The sequence below is a fragment of the Hakea prostrata genome, chromosome 1 (assembly GCF_041222555.1).
Source record: "Hakea prostrata isolate BN-2017 chromosome 1, UWA_Hpros_2, whole genome shotgun sequence".
NCBI lineage: Eukaryota > Viridiplantae > Streptophyta > Magnoliopsida > Proteales > Proteaceae > Hakea > Hakea prostrata.
The window spans coordinates 18,057,843-18,070,621 of record NC_142600.1 but is presented as its reverse complement, the minus strand read 5'-3'; the positions used below and the strand labels follow the sequence as shown (position 1 = coordinate 18,070,621).

The window sequence follows — 12,779 nt, the reverse complement described above, 5'->3', positions numbered from 1 at the left end:
ACAGCACTAAGGAAGGCCTCTTCAAGGAAACTCCACAAGGCTTTAAAGAAGCCCATACTAAAGCCATCTGGCCCAAAAGCATGGTTGGGCAGGTGTGGACTTGATGGCAACGAACAATAGTACAGGTTTATTAGGGGGTTAACAAAATACACTATGTATGGAATTTCCTAACTAGGGTTTCTATTGTTGGATACCAATGTACATGATTTCTAAAGATACTGTCTATCATGTTGCTGTGGTGCATATACTTTTTTTGACTTAGGTATTCTGTATCTGACTGATAGGCTTATATAATTAAAATGAACTAATGCATAGGCAAGATAGTGATTGTTTGCATGTCATCCTCTCACTTTAGTGGAACTCATAATCAAGGAAATTCTATTTTTGATATTATTGGATGAGACGGACCACTATTGCCAGATGATATGCACAGCTTGGATTCTGAAACTGATGATGACTATTTGGCAACTAAGTTGAAGGACACAACCCCAATTGTCTCTATGATGTTTGTCTCTTCTCTAGGTTTCGCATGACATATTAGGGTGATCCTTTTTCAGTACTTTTGAGTCATTAATATCAGATAAATGGATTTTATATACATCTTGTGTAAAGCAACACAGAAAGACTATTGATGTACCTTAACACCCAGTCTTCCACTAACAATAATTTTATTAACTTATGTCTATTTTATTTATTTTTTTGGACGAATAACTTTTGTCTTCTTGTTTCCACTGCATTTTGATTAATGTACTCTAGTTTATTGTGAGATTCAAAATATTGAATCTGTGATCTTGATGGGTCATGAGGATGTCTTAGGGCATCACAATCATATTTCAACCAGGGTTTCAGGTGGGGGTGTCAGAGCTACAAACCACATTAGTGTCACCACTCATACGTCAATAAAAAAAATTAAAAATTAAAAAAAGAGCATGTCACAGTACTCCAGTCAACCCAAATCAACTTGCAAGTGAGGTAAGGTTCAATCAAGATGGTAGACAACACTTACCTGAAATCCACCATGCTGAACACGTCAATGACAAAATCAAGACTTAGAATGAAAAGCTAGCATAGGAACAGCCCAATTTACCAAGAGGACAGAGTGATGGACAAATTCAATGACAACACCTAGATCTCTCTTTTATATATACATATGGTTTGCTCAGATTGTAGTCTAAGAGTAATAACTGCTGATCCCCTGCTGCCAAGGTTGATTAAGTTTCTAATTTATACAAATCCATAACTTAAGAAAAAAACAGCATGCCTTCAGGGATTTCTGCCTGGTAAATAATAAGATGACAAAACTCGCAAATAACAATTTTGTAACCAATACTTCAACAGAAAACAGTATAACTGACATTCTCATCCTTATCCAAAGATTGTGACTTTTCTGACTTCCTTAAACCAATCAATGTTCTCAGCCACTTCCCAGAGCCACCCATGATGACAATCACTCTATCTCTAGCAGACACAAAAACCTGCAACAGGCCACTGAAAAATCAGCTGCTGTCCTGTAATTCTTTTGTGAGACATAATATCAGCAGCCAAGCAAACATTTTGTGAAAAGATGAAGGATAAGCTTGTATTGGAGTTACTTGATAAACACTAATTTCTTGAAAATATCAAATTGGTTCTCAATTGTACATATCCATAAATATTAAAACAAAAAAAATTGTAATATTTATTTCAGACATAAAGTACAACAGAAATATCTCCATGAAGTGCATACATGATTGATCTGCATTTTTGCATTTTGAGAGCAAAAGATTCAGTGGGCTTACACAAGAATTACCTCCAGTTGGGGGGGGAAAAGGAAAACAAAACAAAACTACACTAATTAGATGATCATAACCATGTAATCCTAGCTCTTTTGGATGGTATATTCTCTTTATTACCCATTCACCTACCTATGGATGTATACTTATCCTTATGAATGTATGCCCCATATAATCACACCATATTATATACAATAAATCCCTAATATACCAACTCGTACAAATTCCTGTCAGTAACCCGACTTGGTCCCGAACCAGTGGGCCGACCAGGTCCATGCCCTCTGACTAGGAATGTTTGAGTCAGCCAAGGGACTTGACCCTATGTCCTCAGGAGAATATAGAGATAGATCAGGACAAGAGATCGAGATGCTAACCTGAAGAAGAAGACTTGTACCCTTCTCAGGAGCAACCCCACGTGGATGAAGCTTGGGAACACCCAAAGCCGTAATTGGAAGGGGCTCAAGAATCTAGCCCCATATCTGCATTATACGAGATACTCAATGCCATGTCAGCGTGAATGACACACCAACCAAGGAATTCGCTATATAGTTATAATAGCCGTTATACCATGCTAACACTTACGCCAACTCCAATGTGTCAAGCTAAGAGAAGATCAAGACCAGCGTGGAAGATCCGATGGGCATTCTACATCAAGTTACTCTATATATGGACAAGAATTAGGTCCCTCGTGATCCAGCTTTACACAAGGGTTGCCTTTTTTTTCTTTTTTTAAAAAGACCAAATCAGCATTGAGTTTAATTCAAGAAAATCCTGCCTAGGGCTAGGCCTGTCATGATCCAGCTTTACACAAGGGAGTGTCCCCATCATGGGGAGTCTTAGTGTTAGAAATTACTTTTTTTTTTTTTTTTTTTTTTTTTTTTTTTTTTTTTTTCTAGTTAGAACTTACTATCCTAGTTATGGGAGGACTACTGTCTGTTGACTATTAATCTCTTCTTTGTCCTCAACTTTTGTGTTTCCTTGTGACTACTGGTTTCCTACTCGCTATTCTCAGGAGAACCAACTCACATTAGTATTCATCATTAACTTGCCTTCACTTTCTTGTTGAAATCATTGAAGAAAACAACAGTATTTGATGATGCACACAAGAAAAGATTTATTAGTCAACCAATTTAAAGCGTGGAAATGGAAGGAGGTCTTCTAACCCGAGTTTTTTCAATACTTGCAATGTGGATCTTGAGGGAAAAGATACTTTTGTCAACATGGGCCTCCCAATAGACCAGTGGTCATTCTTAAAGATGGGGTTCGCGAGCCTAGCTCCCCACTTCATGTGAGCGAGGGGGAGGGTGATGTGCCAGCAGATGCAGAGCAGCAGAAGGGCAATCAGGTTGGAGCTGATGACATTCCTATAGATCATGTGGTTACTGAGGATCCTATATTGGCTTCCTCCAAGGTTCCACATTCACGATTCAAGTTTGGGGGCGCATCTGAGGATACTCCTAGTTCTATGCCACCTCCTCCCCAGGTCAGTCCTATGTGGCTGGATGTAGTTGTTTGCCTCAATCAGTTAAGCAATGCAGTTGATCGTCTAGCGGAGCCCATCAACAATATAGATGAGCATCTCAAGAGGAAGGAGGAGTTCCACCAATGTTGGGACTAGACCTGTAAATGGATAGCCAAAATCCGCCTCCGAATTCACATTCATATTCGTTTTAGAGTATCCATATCCGGAACTTTTCTTACTGGAAAATATCTGCATATGTCCACTAAGCAACCGGATTCGGATTCGGATAATTGATTATCGGATCGGATAATATCCAAATAAAAATTTATCCAGATAGAGTAAAGTATTGAACATTTTTTTCTTTGAAAATGGATGATAATTGGATTCGGATACCGGTAATCGGTAACCGGATAATCGGAAATTGGATATTATCCGGTTAAAGTAAAGTATTAAACACATTTATCTAAAAAAGGGGCTAATAATCGGATTCGGAAACCGGTAATCGGTAATCGAAAATTGGAAATCAGAAATAAAAAATTTAAAAAATGACAATCACCAATCAATAATCGGATAGTTTATCAAATCAGATTATTATCGGATATCTGATAATATTTTGGATTCGAATTCGGATGCCTTTTATACATTTCTACCGGATTCGGATTTGGATTCGGATCGATCGGGTTTTGCTATTCGGATTCGGATTCGGATACTAGTGTATCCGAATCCGAATCCAATCCATTTACAGGTCTAGTTGGGACCAGCACTTCCCACAGGTGGCACCGGGCTCTTCCACACCTTGTTATTTCTAGTTCAGTTAGCTTCATATCTCTGTATTTTGTTACTTATTCTCTCGGGGTTTGCAGATTTGCAAACTTGTCTACTAGGGTTGTAATTTCCTGCTGTTATTAGGTCTCTATATGAAGACTTGATGTAATCCCCATATTAATATCTTTTGCATGTGGATATTATGGCTTTTGTTTAGTTCAGTGACTTCTTGTTCTTGCATCTACTTATTCTATGTTGTGCTATGCTATCATTTTTTGTTCTAATGTTTTCGCTATTGTTGCATCAGTTTTGGCGCTGAAATTATAAATGTATAGCTGATTAGGGCAGTAGCTCTGATACCAAGCTGTCATACCCCGCCCTAGGCATGCTGGATCTACCCAAAATACCCAGAGTCTCTTACACAATCCCCTATCAGACCACCAGATACGGTACTGTAGTCAAACATCATTTATAATATCCACGCCATTGAGTAAAGGAAAATGAATCATTAATAAGGTTCTAATGAAAGTCAATATGTAAGGGGTCTTACCAAATATACCTTAATCATTACGATTATCCCTTGAAAATGTTAATGAAGAATCTTTATAATGAAATGTATATGAGTAAGTATGCCCCTCCCTAAGATATATGAGAACCATTGGAACACATATAACAGCAACATAACACATCGTGTACAAGCACAAAAGGTTCCCCAAACTCCACATTTCTCACTTCCCCAGGTTTGTTCATCTTCAGGTCCTTTGACAGCATCTAAAACAGAAGAATTCCTTAAGGATGAGTTCCACCAAACTCGTGAGTGGAAGCAAGCACATTCATCATGCATCACACACAATTCCTACAAGCTATTTATAAACATATATTATCATGTAGGTCTCTGACTATTGTACCATGCTTTAAAGTAATACCGATCCTCTATGGGACGGCCACACTCAATCCATGACTGGGGGTTAGGGGTAAAGGCCACACTCCGCACCATGACCGGGATCAATGGTCTCTCAATCCGCTCGAATCTCATCTCACCATCATCTCATTCCCTCATCGTCTCACCACTCTCTCATCATCATCAGCACTTAAGGAAAAGAAAATGCACAACCATTTGTATAGAACCAACACGTGTTAGGGACTTGTCCTAACCCAATGCAAGGTCCTCTACTCGAAGTACAAATCATAATTAAGTGATACCACCCTCAAGGACTCACTATATTGGCATTATATCCCCCCCCCCCATTCTAGGAGTATAGATCCTTCAAGGATGTACACTCCAACAACCCTATGTCAATAACTCAAGCACCTACTATCTCGACATGACATGAATGGTACATTAGTGTGCTTAATGTCCCCTCACAGTCTCCATTCCGCTTATTGGGAGCCCACTAAAACCACTACTCCATACCACGGGTTGCCAAACCTCAATACCCCTGTTGATAAGGTGGTTATCCTATAGGGTTTAATCCCACCCAATGTAACTATATGAGGTTTATGCATATACAAGGATGCATGAGCATGTGAGATGCATGAGCAGTTGGAGGCGATAGCCGTAGCCACTGCCCCATGTATATCATATAGGATGCAAATTGCCAACCTCGAATATCATTTCCATTCCATTGTGTCATGAGAAGAAATAAATAAGACTTGTATAATTTTGCAAGATAATGTCATATCACAACCACCTGCATGAATGCGCCCCATAAATGTGTACACTACTGTATTTACATTATACAAACATGCAGCAATTGATACAATTCAATAGAAACAATTAGAATGCATAATTAGGCCTAAAGCTAGCATCCAAATTCCCCTCACCTTGCTTTGGTATTTGATCCAATCCAAATGATATTCCAAATACAGGATTATGAATTCTATCTTCAGCCAAATCCCCCTATTTACAATGTGCACATGTTAGTCGTAATGTGGGGTGAGTCATTAACCTAAAACTGTCCCCAAATCCTATATTTCAACATACCCTGTCAATACTTAGAAATGAGCCAATTGTTACAGCATCGGCTGGCTGTAGCAACCGCCTATACTACTGACAAAAATCCCAATCCGGATTTTGGGGCTTTTCTTCCCCAATTCCTGGATTTCCCAAGGAAGTTTCCCTACTATAACAACATTTTTTTGACATATTTTCCCCTCAAATTGGTCTCTAATCTATCCCCTTGCCTAAGGTTTCCAAATCACCCATTCAATTACATCAATAGATCATTTTAAACACAATAAACATGCAACAACTATTAGATCTAAAAAACCCTTTGGTTTCTTCCCATTTCTTAGCATCAGTGGACCTATTGATAGTTCCATTCTTGTCCAAACTTAACAAAAAGTATATGTGGAGGTTGAGGAGAGTGAGATTTACCTTTCCCCACTGTTCTCCTTGCAACTCAGTAGCCTCCAACTCAATTTGGCCAGCAACCCTGTAAAACCTTGGTCTCCTCCTCTCTCTTTCAGGTTCTATTTTATACTAAATGATATGAAATGCCTATTTTCTTGTATTGGGGTTATAATAGGGGCATGAGGGTCTTTTCCCAAATTACCCCGCATAATTATTATTGACCGGTTTGGCAAGGCAGTCGATAGTGTGTAGACCTCATTATCGACCAGCTGGTCTTGCTGTTAGCATATGGCTTCTGTAGATCCCAGTTTTGGTCTACTCCCCTTCCCTTATAATTTCATGGTTCAATTCCCTTCTTTACCTAGGTTTTGAGCCCATAGGTTGTTCATTAAAGGTATGTTGGGGTTCCTTAGAATTACTGCTAAATACGAAAATGTGTACATACATAACTAAGTAATTAGATGGGTAAATTGCATGTGATGGGATTTTACCCAGTGGTGTCATCTCATAGGTGTCACCCCCGAAATCCAACTGCCCATCTCCCCATTCCATCTGAGTGTGAGTTACTACTCTTGTCCTTCTCTTGTATAGCTGCCTGAGTTGGACCTTCTATCTCCATGTCTACTGGTTGACTCGTGAGGACCTTAGGGTCCACAACATGGCTGCACCAATTCTTCCAGATTCTGGGTCTTCAATGCTTACTGGGTGAGGTGAGTGGGAGATACCACACACCCTCTAATAAGAAAACACAAATAAACAAAATCTTAATATTCTGCAAAGCAGAACTGTTCCCTGCTAAAGGAACCACACGTCATCTCCCCAAGAAGCATCCTTCTCTTTTCACATCTTTTCTTTCCTGTTGTTACTTAATTGCATAGAAGAACCGAAAGAAACTGAACCAGGTCTGCTCCAGCAACAATATCAAAATGTGGGTTGGTTTTAGCTGAAAGTGAAGAGTATAGACCATAAACTGAATTGACTTACAGAACTACCATAGCATTCAAAATCTAGTACAACAGGAGAATTCGTGTGTACAATCAGATACAAATTGTCAATGCATTGAACAAAAGAAGAATCTGCAACGTACAAGTCTCTCTAAATATCAATTCATTGTTGACCGTTTCGCATCCATGGCAAAAATTAACCCAGTACTCTGAACTGCACACCCCAGCCAAAAAATGAAACGAGAATCATCCATACAAAATCAGAGACCATTTCGCCAAAAGAAAAAAGACATGAATTCTGAAGGTAGAGACGTGGTTTTTCAATCTGCAACAACTCTATAACACCCACCAACGATACTAACAAATTGAAGTGTATATACACAATTCGATGCAATACTTAGCAGATCTCAGATAATAAGCTCGACAAACGGCGAAACATAACACACTTAGTTGCCATGAAGCCGAAAGAGATGATCAACCAATCTGACCCGTGAGAGGGCTTGGAGGAGTAGGATTTCGAAACTCATACCTCATCTGATATCCATGGAAACGCCACTAGATAACACACATGGAAGCTGAAGCACAGTGTTGAGACTTGAGAGAGAAATGAAGCCAAATTAACTTTAAGATAACAAAAAGCAGTGAAATGAAATAACCGTTTGTAAAAATCAATCCCTAAACCAATTAGTCCAACTCAGTCTCCCCTTTTGTCGATCTTTTCGTTGGTCAAGTAAACTCTGAAGATCCGAGCTGTTGTTCGTCGACCAAACGGTTCCAACGCAATCGACATATCTTCCCTCCCAATTGACTCTCACTGACTGGTTTCACACTGTTCTTTCTCTTGACTGTATCTCCTGTATTTTTTTCCCGTAGCATGTGTCTCCAGTGATACGTCGCAGTGAAAGAAAAATACAGCGGCATCGATAGAGACAAAGTCTGCTACAACACGCCAGGGGAACAAGGCTTGGGAGCCTGACACGGTCGTTCTGAAATCAACCTAGATTGCTGAGTGCACTGGGCCAGCGTGCACAGAGGGGTTTGCCGCTTGCGCATGTCTTGTCGTGGTCAAGCGGTCTCGCCCTTCTGGCCATTATCCTAGGTATAGAAAAATTAGAGGGAATTTGAATTGAAAGTTGAAACTTTAAGCGAAGGGTAATTGAGTCATTTTAATATATTAGGGTATTTTGATTATATTTTAAAATTTACTTGATTTCTATGAATTTTTATTAATTTTTTGATTAAATGGGGAATCACAAGTTAGGTGGGGGTATGTATGTAAAAAAATTAAATTAAAAAAAATGTAAATTGGTTATAGAAGTTATAATTTGTCATTAAATTGACTTTTTCTATAGCACAAAAAGAAACAAATGTAAAGTCTTAGTTTTTTTGGACTAAAGATAACATAAATCAGACCTCGATGGTCCAATAAAAATTATCAAAAAATAAATAAAGCCAAATTGGTCATAAAAATGATTATTTGTCCTTAAATTGACTTTTTCTATAGCACAGATGAGGCAGATGCAAAATAGCAATTTTTTCTAGACTAAAAATGACATTGACCAAACCTTACAAAATCCATATGAGGAGTGAAACTTCAAATCAAAACCTCAATACACATTATGGGCCATTCATGTACAAAATCAACCTTATGATATACAATTCTAAACCCAACACGTAACACCAAATTATCGGTTATCATTATGGTCATTTAGGGAAAATAAATTGATGGGATGGTTCGTTGCTTTTCTATATGAATTTACAGAAGAATGCATTGAACACATTCTCTAAATAATCTAGAATTCTAGATCAATCACCATGTATTGGCCATAAAAATTGATGGCTGGACATGAGTAGCCCTAATAACAATAGCTAAGGTCAAAATATTCAAGTTAGTCTTAAGTTGTTTTCGTACTTTCTGCATCATCATTTTTTTTAAGTTCATTGGTGTAGATGGCAATGCTTATCTTCACAAACTTTGCATTATCATCAAGCTTGGGTAGAGAATGTTTTTGAACAATTATTATTGAAAGTACACAAACAAAATTAATCAACAAAAAGAGTAATGGAATAAATACTCAAATACTAATTAACCTAAATGAAAATAACAGAAAAATGAAGAGACAAAAAGAGAAGAACCTCCACTACTATATCAAATTATATTAAATTTTAAGCTTGAATGTGTAGTTTCTTAGTTCTCAAGCTCATTTCCAAGGCTTCACCCTATTAGATTGGGAGAAGATGGATGAGAAGAAAGTAGATACTTTAACTTGTTTTTGGCGAAGAGAATATGCTCAGCAAAACCGTCCCTGCCTTGTAAAGTCCAGTCTTAGCCACCACACAAGTAATATCCCTCTATATAGGCTTCTTTTAGAAGGCAATTAGCTTTTTTTTTTTTTTTTAAAGGAAAAATAATATAAAAAGTTGTTTATTAACAATTCATTCAAGAGAGGGAGAACCATTGTTTTGGGGATAATAAATGTAAGATGTAAAATTACAAGTGTAAACATCATTTAGTCAATGTTCATTAAGTTAATGAGTAAGGACTTTTAAGTAAAAAAATATAACCATGTTCCTTAAGTTTGTGGTTACATAATAGTAGTATGATAATATGATCTAATTTTTAGTTTTTGTTGAATTTCTTATTTATGAAAATCCAAGCATTGTTCACACATCTATGTCACTCCCTTGGCATCCCCCTCTACACGAGGCTTAAAGATCAAGCTAGGAACAAACATTCGCCCGATCCATTGGGTGCACCTCAATTTGCTAATGTGCCCACCCCCCATTTGAAAGGGTCTGAAAAGTTGTCCTATACCAACTCCAAGGGGTTTATGAGGCTTATATGCTAGAATAGACAGTCATGTGGAATAACTTTATCTCCAATGCACTATTTTCTACGTCACCAAATATTAGTGAATTCCTAATTCATAGCCTTTGAATACAAATTTTTTATTAACCTTGGTTTATGGAGATGCAAAGGCAAAAAGGTGAGCAACCATATGGCAGGAGCTCTTTTAGTTGGGAAGTGGGGCGGACCTATGAAGGGGCCATGGCCCCCCCCGAATTTTTGAAAATTTTATGCATATTCCTTTAATTTATTTAATTTTTTTCAATTTTTTCTTTTCCTACATGTAAAATGTCACTATTTGGCCCTCCAATATTGTGAACAATTTTTAAAATTAAAATGATGGGTATAAATGTCATTCATAATAAAAAACTAATTCATCAATCTTTATTTATTCTCTCCTCTTTTCTCTCTTATATTTTCTTCCTATTTATTCTATTATGTTTCTATAAACGTGGGTTAAAAGAAATTTTTGAAAAAAAAATCTTATTAGGTATTCAAAAATCAAAATGTTATTTCTAATTAAAAACTAATTATTCAATCCCTGTTTATTCTCCTATCTCCCCTCTCCTTTATCCTCTTTTTTTTCCTATTTATTCTCTTCCCTTTTTATAAGCGTGGCTTAAGAAAATTTGGAAAAAAATCTACCGCACAATTAGGTCTCTTATCTTTCTTAATTTATTTATTGTTTCTCTTTTTCTCTTTTATTTTTTTGTTATTTTTTTTATTTGATTTTATATTCTATGTTTCTTTATTTCTTCTATAATTTTTGTCATTTGATTTTGTATTGTGAATAAAATGTCTATAGTTAGTAGGTAACTAACTACCATTGATTTGCATCTCTTACCTAAAAAAATATTTTGGTTTACATCACCTACCAAAGAAATTTTTTGTTGCATCTAATTTTTTGAGGTTGAAATCCTGTATATATATTTTTTTATATTGTTGCTTTAATTTTACCTATGTTTTGTCAAAAAAAAAATTATTATTAATAATGTCTTTTTTTTTCAAATATATGTGGGCCCCACAAAATATATGTGGATCTATTATTTAATTTAATAAAATAATTTAGAGGTGAGACCCCAAATGGGAAGGTTATCTGGCCTACATTCTTCGGCCCCCCACTATGCATCCTGGGTCCGCCACTGTTGGGAACTACAATTTCTTCACCATGGTTGATAACGAGGGATTTCAATGAGATTTTGCATGGAGACGAATTTTTATTTTTTTTGGTGGAAAGAGGGGCTGTAGGCAAAAATTACAAGCTCAAATAGAGAGAAGTTTAGTAATGCAATACCTGCGTGTTCTCTATATGAATTCAAATGTTTTGGATTAATCTATTATTGGTGTAGTAAGAGGAGAGGTGCAAGCAAAGTACGAGATTTCGCGTTTCGCTGGTTGTTGAAACTAGCAAATTAGTGAAATATTGTTGAGATTTCTCTGATGTTTCCTCAATTTTGTTTTTCCAAATCCCAATTCTCAAATCCTTAACATGACACCATGTCACTCTTCAAACTTATCTCACACGCAACCGCACCCACTTTGAAAAGAGAAGAGTTTATTTTCTCTTCAAACTTCAGTGAGGTTTTAAACGGAATAAAAAGAAAAGAAACATTGAGAGAGGAGGTGGTTCCAATGATTCAGGCGTTAAGATAAGAGAAAAACAACAGAAGATGGAAGGGTTTCAATTTTAAGGCATATTTCGCACCTTCTAAAACTAGATTTTGCTGTTGGAGTTTGAGTTGCAAAGTTGCAGAGTTGCAATATTTGATTTTTTGCAGATTGAGTTGTAGAGGATCAGCAAATATCAGGGATGTGGTTGGATTTTTCGTTTTTTTGAATTGCAGGGTTGCAAACAAAAAAATATCCTGCAATATTAGCATGATTTTCCTATGATATTCCGGTGAATTTTTGAAATTTCATTTTTTGTGCGATTTTTGTATTGCTAATTGTCTCGGTGAATTTCACCATATTTCGGGCAAATTTTGCCGAAATTTTTTACCATGGATGCTAGGCTAATTACCAGGAATATTGATAAAAGCCTTTTTGTAAAAATGTAATGATATACACTTTTATTGAAGATAATGCAAAGCTTTGGGACCAAGTACAACAAGGGTTTTTTTTTCTTTTTTTGAAGGGGGTGTACAAGAGTGTTTTTTCATATGTAGAGAATGAAGATATTACATATGCCATCAGCAATAGCTGAACCTATGAGCTTTAACTTAATAGGTGTTGATCTTTACCAATTGAGCAACCATTGGCGATAAAGGTAGACTTTGTCATTGATATTCATCATCGACCATAGATGTAATTGATAGTAAATCGAAGGTGATACATGTAATTTACTCAAAAGAAAATTTCAATTTTCACACTGATAAATGAGAATGTAATTTAGGGAAAAGGTATAAAAAATTATTGAAGAAGCATCGATATTTCCTTGGCGAAGTAATTTCTCCGAAGCGTCTGGAAGGAAAATAAAAGCCGCCGATAAAGGATCTATCAGACCGAAGCAGTTTCCCACTTTCCCTCCACATCTCTCGAAGACTTTCGAGGGTTCCAGAGTCTTCTCTAATTGGGTTTCTAGTCTAGGAATCAATCACCACCGTCCATCCAAAGAATAATATTACAGTAACGGAAA

General features: G+C 36.8%; 1 protein-coding gene across 1 annotated transcript in view; it reads right to left on the bottom strand.

The window, feature by feature from the left end:
• LOC149028018 (protein IQ-DOMAIN 5-like) overlaps nucleotides 1-8,340 on the bottom strand; it is a 32,724-nt gene extending 24,384 nt beyond the window's left edge. The window contains exons 1-2 of the mRNA XM_089167871.1: nucleotides 6,844-8,340; nucleotides 1,356-1,475 (exon numbers count right to left, since the gene is read on the bottom strand). Coding sequence (XP_089023997.1) covers nucleotides 1,356-1,439 — 84 coding nt within the window. The 5' untranslated portion in view covers nucleotides 1,440-1,475; nucleotides 6,844-8,340. The remainder of the gene's footprint in view (nucleotides 1-1,355; nucleotides 1,476-6,843) is intronic.
• Nucleotides 8,341-12,779: the final 4,439 nt, after the last annotated feature.